Raw genomic sequence first — 7,760 nt, 5'->3', positions numbered from 1 at the left:
GGGCTCTCACCACGGATCCTTCCTCTCCCGGCTGGAGGGGAGACAAGTCTTTGTTTCCCAGCTCGAGAGCCCAGCAGAGCCGGGCAGAGGCACCAGAATTTCCTACCCTGAGCCCCCAGTGACTCTGCTACAAAATGCAAATGAACGTCCGGGACACAGACACGGGGGCAGGGCTGGAGGGGGATGAGAGGGCGGGTGCATGGACAGACGGGCAGGGACAGACGGACGCGCTGTAGTTACTCTGTGCTGGGAGGGAAGGTGCAATTCTCATGCAGCAGCCAACGTCTCTGTTCCCAAACTCTGCGCCAGGGCTGCCGGGGGCTGGGCTGACCCAGGGGGCCTGGGGAAAGGCTGCCCGGGATCACACAGTGGGGCTGTCTGGGTGCCGTGTCCCATGGATCCCGGAGCACACGCTGGCCCCACAGAGTCTCCAAACTTGGCAGCCACAGCTCCGGTGTTCCCCTCCCTGCGCCAGGGCAGCAGGTGAGCCCCAGAGAGCAAAGGGCCTAATGGGTCCTGGGAGGAGGAGACTCTGGACAGTCCCAGACAGAGGGGAGAGGGGACGGCGGAGGGGGGGGTGTCTCTTTCCTGTGCGGCGTGCTGAGACCCAGCCCCATTCCAGGCTCAGCCCATGGTCTAGGCACAGCCAAGCTCTGACCTTGCTTTGAAGTGAGCATAGGAAGTATCTGCCTAGCACATTGGGTGCTCCTAGGTCTGACCTCTTGAGAGCAGTACTCCAACGGACAGACAGACGGACACACAGAGACAGACAGGCCGACACTCTCACACATAGGGTGGAATCGCATAATAATTTACTCATGAAAGCCAATGCTTAGAACGTGCCCCAGGCCCCTCTGCCGAGCTGTGACGGACCGGGCCGTGTCTGGGCACAGCTGAGGGCGTCTGCTCAGGGCGAACTGCTCGAATCCGGGGCTACTTACAGCCCCCAACTGGTGACTTCTCCACACAGGCCACAAACCAGTCCCACAGAGCGCTTCAGCAACCTGCCTGAAGCCTCCCGAGCAAAACCCCTCCGACACCCCAGCAATATCCATGCCCCAGATGGCCCCGGGCCTCATACACAGGTGGGGGGTCCTAGCACCCAATCCCACCAACCCTGAACAAGTTCTGTCCGGTTCCAAGAAACCAGCCACAGATCCCTGGTCAATTTACCCTCTGGACCTTACCCACAAATCACGCTGGGCCAATCCTTTAGAATCTATATCTAAAGGTTTATTATTACAAGAAAGAAAAGCATGAGAGTAAGGTTGTTAAAGTACAGTACGTTACATGCACCGAATCTCCCAGTTCTCGATGCAGGCTCTAGCAGAGATGTTGCAGCTGCTGGTTTAAAAGTTCTTGTTGCACATCCTAGGATCAGGATGGGTTCACAGGTCTTCCGGGCTCTTCAATCCCTGCAGTGCTGCCTCTGGGATGAAGTGCTGAGCTGAGAACAAAATGGCATCGACCACATGGCCTCTTTATACCCCCTTCCTGGCCTCTTCTGGTATGCAGCAGGTCACCTGGTCCTCAGCCTCTCTCTGCTGGCCGCTCTTAGGTGTCCACCCTCCTGCTTTAGGTGTGTCCTTGGGCCATCAAGTGCCATTGTTCCACAGGGCTTCACTACTCCGCCTGTCCATAGCCATGCTTAACCACATTCAGAGAAATATTCAGCTTCCACACAGATTACAGATCTACACACACAGACATTATATACTCACATAAACAGTGTACACAGGATCAGAAAACAACAAGCTCCCATTCAATACCCCACATGGCTCCCTTTCATACCAATTTCTGGGGCCAACACCCCCACCTCGGGGTGCAGCAGCGATCTGTCTGCTTCCCTCCATTTCGGTAATGTGACACGAGCAATGGCCAGTTCCCGGAGGAGAGAGGCTGAATTTCATTTGCCGCGAAGCCCATGGGCTGGGTGCAGGATTAGCAAGATGGATCCCCCCTGCCGGCCAAGCAGCGCTGCAGGAGGCTGCAGGGTCACTGGACGTGACCAGGACTCAGGGGTTAGGTGAACAGGAGCCCCTAGCACAGAGCTGGGGCCAAACATGCTCGAGTGGCTCTATGGCCGGGGACTGTCCGTAGGCGCAGGGAGATTCTATCCCCGCCATGTCTGGGGCCGCGCTGGCCACCGCTGGGATCCTGGGCCCAGTCCTGTGTCCCCAGGCTCCGAATCCATTAGTGCCCCTTTCAGCACTGAGGCACCTCTGGGTGGTCGCTGTGTTCATGACTTCTGCAGCTCCCAGGGGGTTCAGTGTCTCTCAGTGGCAAAGCAGGGAGCAGGGCCAGAGCTGGGGCAATAAATCACCATAGAGCTTGAGTAACTGAACAGTCTGTTGTTGCTTCTGGGTGTGTCCCGGAGCTGAGGGAGGCCAGCTACACGGTCTGGGCTCTCTGAGACTCTCCGCCCGGCCCTGCCTGCTCTGTGGCTGGTTTGTCGAGTGGTCACCTCTGAGCTCTGAGCTTCTGACAGGTCCCTGACACCGGCTCCAGCTCTGCCCTGTGCAGCTCTGAGTGCAGCTCTCAGCCAGGGGCGCAGGGCGTGAGCGGGAAGTGAGAAGTGAGTGTGAGGGGGCGGGAGCCCAGCAGGCACTGACCTTGTCTCTGCTTCCAGCCAGGCCCGGCGCCCAAGCGGAACCCTCGGCGCCCCATGGCCACGCCCAACAGCACAACGTTCAGTCACCTCAGCTTCGTCCTGGTCGGCATCCCGGGCCTGGAGCCCTGGTACCCCTGGATCTCCATCCCCTTCGCGCTGATGTACACGGTGGCTGTTCTGGGGAACTGTGGTCTCCTCCTGCTCATCGCCACCCAGCGCAGGCTGCACGAGCCCATGTTCATTTTCCTCTCTATGCTGCCGGTGGCCGACTTGCTGTTATCCACCTGCACCGTGCCCAACATGCTGGCCATCTTCTGGTTTGGACCCAAGGCCATTTCCTTCGGTTCCTGCCTCACCCAGGTGTTCTTTGTGCACTTTGCGGGTGTTGTTGAGTCGGGCATCCTGCTGGCCATGGGGTTCGATCGGTACGTCGCCGTCTGCGACCCCCTGAGGTACACGACTGTCCTCACGAATGAGAAGATCGGGAAAATAGCCATGGCCATTGTCATTAGAAGCTTTTGTGTAATTGTCCCAGCGGTTTTTCTGCTCAAACGGCTGCCCTTCTGCACCAGCAACGTCATCCCCCACTCCTTCTGTGAGCACATGGGGGTGGCCAGGCTGGCCTGCGCGGACATAACCCCAAATATCTGGTATGGCCTCACAGTCCCTTTGTTAACCCTTATGCTAGACGCTGTGTTTATCGCTGTGTCTTATGTGCTGATCCTCAGGGCTGTCTTCAAGCTGCCCACCAAAGACGCCCAGCGCAAAACTCTCGGCACCTGCGGCTCCCATGTTTGTATCATCCTTTTATTTTACACCCCAGCCTTTTTCAGTTTCCTACTCCACCGCTTTGGCCAGAACATCCAACGACACATCAACATCCTGCTGGCTGATCTCTACGTGCTCGTCCCCCCCATGCTAAACCCTGTTGTTTACGGGGTGAAAACCAAGCAGCTGCGGGAACAAGTGAGCTGTGTGTTGTCTCGGAAGGGGAAATGGTGCTGAGTCCGGAGCCATGTGACTTACCAGCAGGCTTCTTCCACATTGCAAGGAGAGGGCCTCTGGACACCGAGATATGGACGTTAACACATTAGCTCCCTGTTGCAAAACTGACTTTTTCTGCTTCTTGGAAATGTTGTTACTTGTTCAGGTCCACGAATCTACGAGGGCCCTTGTTGAGAAGAGAAGGCTGGAGGGGAATGGGGGAGTGGCTGATAAACGTCTCCAGTTAGGTTCTTGCCAAGAGGATGTTGATCTGTGGAATTCTTTGCAGAGAATGCTGTGAAAACCAAGAATATAACACGGTTCAAGGTGGATCTCGATAGATTCATGGAGGGTGGGTCCATCAGTGGCCATTTGCCAGAAGATGGGAATGGCGGACAGGGGATGGATCATTTGATCATTCCCTGTCCTGTTCTTTCCTTCTGGGGTGCCGGACACTGGCCACTGTTTTACCAGATTTGCCCAGTACTCCAGGGTGCGCTCATTGATTAGGGTTACTCTTGTGGGGCTTAGGGAAGGTTAACAATTCTATCCGTGTGCTGCTTGTGCTTACTTGTGCGCTCCTATGGAGCTGAATTCTCCCTGCTGACAATTCCCCCTCCCACTGATGCTCTCCTGCAGGAACTAGGTTCCTCAGGACGGGGTTCATCAAACTTTAGCAACACACACAGACACTCACCCCAATACCAGAGCACGTCTGAGAGGACTGGGGAGTCAGCACTCACACGCTGACCCCTTTTATGTCCCTGGACTCAGCAGGCTGGGTTTGAGATTAAGGCCACACTGTACCTTCATGAGTGTTTGGACTTCGTGGGCTGGATTTAACAGCACTTTCAGCTCCCATCCACATAAGCCCCCAGGTTCAGCACCTCCCTATCCCCACTCTCACACCACAGTCATGCACTGAGAAACCACATGATGAGCAAACCCCACAGGATTCTGGGCCCTACCAGGATCTTTAGTTTGGCTACAAGACGCATTGTTGCAGAGCGAACGGGGAAGCCAAAACAACACCCCCTTAGGAAGACTGAGTGCGAGAGAAAAAGTAAAAGAGAGAGAGACAGCCAGCTTAACAATGAAAGGTATTTATTTCTGGGTAGTGATATATTGGGAGCTTAACACACAAAATAGTTACAATAGTAAATGTAAATTGAAACTGATCACGAATGCTAGTGCTAGCAAACCATATAACAGTTTACAGGAGGCTATGCTTGTGGGGGCAGGGCGGAAGAGAGAGAAAGAGAGAGAGAGAGATCTCGCCACTTCTGGAGCTTGGACTGATCGGGATTCCCGGATGAGGATGGGAGCCAGGGCTTGCAGAGGGCAGGAGCCAAGCAGAGCAGAGGCCCCAGCTTGATCAGACAGGAGATGAAATCTTAGTGGTATCCAGGTATCAGAACAGTTTTTCTTGGGCAAGGGTAGGAGTTTTTATCGGGATAGGACAATAGCTTGGATAGAACACTGGGTTTGTTTATGGGTGAACAGAGGCGAGACAATAGAGATGGATCACCCCTGGTTATGGGGGATGTTCCTTGGAAGAGCTCACAATGCAACTGGGCAGTTTCAGGATTTGGACGTCAATAGGATCCATTACTAGGATTGGTCGGATAATGACTAATTTGGGTGTGAGCAGGCCTGGGTTCCTTAGCATCTGGAGCTGAGATTTCCCATCAGGCTTTCGGTATCCTAGAGTTCAGTGCGGTTCTGGCTTGGAAGAGCTGGTCTCCATTCCGTATGCTAATGGAGATGTCTCTCTGTGCTATCTTCCATGCACATGAGGCCGGGGTGTTTCCTTAATGAGATTAGGTGTCTTCCCCGGCCTTTCCATTGCTTTGTCTCTGATTCCAGCAGAGGCCTGGGGGAGGGGGATGGTTTTCCATGAGTGTCACCCCCCGTCCCCAAGAGCACAGGGCCGGAAGGTAACAAGTGTCCGACTAGAGGACACCGGGCTAGGTGGCCCTTTGTTCTGACCCCGCGTGGCCGTTCCTGTGCATGTTCCAATTGTTCTCCTGGCCCAGTGACTGCAGGGCACGAAGCAAGGGGTCAATGGGGTCAGGGAGCTTGGGGGCAGCTCTTAGGAAAACCTTTCCATCGCTCAGAGTAGCTGACACCGACACGGGGCCCAGGGAGGCTGTGGAACCCCCGTCACTGGAGAGATGTGAGACCGGGCTGGGCTCAGGGCTGACGGGATCGGTTTCACTGGCCCTGCCTCAGCGCCGGGGCTGGACGATACGACCCGGCGAGGCCCCTGGAGCCTGACGTCTCTCTGCAGCGCTGAGCACTGATCTGCTGAGGGGGCCGGGCCTGTTTCTTGCCCCTCGCCAGGGAAAGGAATCCCTTCTCCTTGCCCTGTCGCTAGGCGCCCTCCGGCCTCCCCGCCCAGCCCCTCTCCTGGGCTCGCCTCCCCTCACAGCTCAAAGGCCAGGCCTCCGCGTTGGGTTTGCTTTCATTGGCCAGGGGAGCCATTGGGGGCAGGGTGAGACAGCGACTGAGCCCATCGCTGGGGCTCCCTGGGGGCTTGCCACGGCTCACAGGTTGTGCCCACACTTGGCCCCTCGGCTCCTGGGCGGAATCCCCCTCTCCAGTGCGGCAGCCCCTTCTCGGGGAGCTCCCCCCCCAGCGGCAGTGAGACAGCCCTTTCTCGGGGAGCCCACCCCAGTGTAGCCACCCTCTCTTGGGGGGCCCCTCTCCCCTGGAGGATCCGCCCCTCTCCCTCCAGGACAGCACCTCTCAGGGCCTTCAGCTGCCTGCCTCCGCCGTGAGCCGCCTTAGGGGCTCAGAAGGAATGGCACCCTCATTCTCCAGACCAGAGCAACTATCAGCCTGCACAGAACAGGAGGGTTTATTGAGCTTTGAACACAGCAAAGGCCCCTCAGTCCAGTCGGCCTGGGCTCTCAGCCCTCACATCAGTCTCTCCTGCAGCCCGCTGAGTCCTGCCTGTTCCCAGTCCCCAGTCTCCCAGCAGAGCCTCCAATATCCCCAGCAACAGCCCCTCCTGAGTCCATTGTCTTCTCCCCAGGAGAGAGGGTCATCTGGCCCCCTCTTCTCTGCTTCTCCCCTCGCTGCAATCAGCTGGCTCGGTTGCCGACGTCCCTCTCTGCAGCCCATTCTCTGTCGTCTGGCCGGAACCGGCCGTGTGCTCTGAGCAGGGCCGGGGTCACCAGGGTCCCAGACACCACGGCGACAATTCTGGGATGTTCTCTGAGACAACAAACTCCCCTCCTTTGTCACATTAAACCAGTAACTTCCAGGCACTGAGCGTCCCCACCTATGCAACACCCTCCTTTGAACCTCCAAAACCCACCACTCCCTCACAGGGCTCTGAGCCCCTCCCGTACCAGAGATGCCCAGGCCAGAAGTATAAACACCCTCGCGTCTCCGCCCCGCTCAATGGGAACAGGGTGAATCCCTGACCAAACGGCACCCAGGGAAGTAGCATCTTCGGTGCCTCGAACCTGATTTGCTCAACCTTTGAAAACTTTACTTTGTGTTGCCTTTGTAGCCCGTCTCATGCTTGGATGCATTCGCATTCACCATTAACACTGTGCATTTGCAGACAAGGAGCAGGAAGACTGTATCCATCCCTGCCAGGTGTAACCAAATTAAAAAACAAACAGTTTCCTCAACTCTTCTGTCACATTATGGAATTTTAAGGGGAGCAGACAGACCTTGGAGGGGTATTTGCCCCCAAGTCTGTACGAAGGGGTCCTTGTGAGGTGTCAAATGAAAGCTTCTGTTCTACTGATTCTAGGTATGCTTCTCATGTACTTGTGGGATATCAGTATGTGGAGTTATGAATATGGTCTCTGTGCTTATACTGGGAATGTTCTCTGAGACAGAGCAATGAGCCAGGAATGTCCAGTGAATGACTACGCTAATTAGCTCAATTCCAAAGACAATGGCTCTCAGGGTAGCCCAATACACACCCGAGGGATGTGTCTGGAACCTGCAAACCAGCCAGTATCATGGCTGCTGGTATGGGACACAGGGACAGGTCACTTGGAAGGTACCAGGAATGGATGTAAAGTGCCATGATGAGGACTCCATAAGAACATAAGAACGGCCGTACTCGGTCAGACCAAAGGTCCTTCTTGCCCTGTATCCTGTCTACCGACAGTGGCCAGCACCAGGTGCCCCAGAGAGGGTG

General features: G+C 56.0%; 1 protein-coding gene across 1 annotated transcript; it reads left to right on the top strand.

The window, feature by feature from the left end:
* The first annotated feature begins 2,665 nt into the window (after positions 1 to 2,665).
* On the top strand, positions 2,666 to 3,616 carry LOC142827348 (olfactory receptor 52B2-like). Its single transcript, XM_075922449.1, has one exon. The coding sequence runs from the start codon at positions 2,666 to 2,668 to the stop codon at positions 3,614 to 3,616; it is 951 nt and encodes a 316-aa protein (XP_075778564.1).
* Positions 3,617 to 7,760: the final 4,144 nt, after the last annotated feature.

The sequence above is a fragment of the Pelodiscus sinensis genome, chromosome 1, assembly GCF_049634645.1.
Source record: "Pelodiscus sinensis isolate JC-2024 chromosome 1, ASM4963464v1, whole genome shotgun sequence".
In the NCBI taxonomy this organism is placed as follows: Eukaryota; Metazoa; Chordata; order Testudines; family Trionychidae; genus Pelodiscus; species Pelodiscus sinensis.
Note: the sequence above shows the minus strand (reverse complement) of the source record. Positions and strands in the feature narration are given on the sequence as shown.

Bases quoted from the DNA above. Each gene is read 5' to 3' on its own strand.
- LOC142827348 (XM_075922449.1), top strand. From the start codon at position 2,666: ATGGCCACGCCCAACAGCACAACGTTCAGTCACCTCAGCTTCGTCCTG.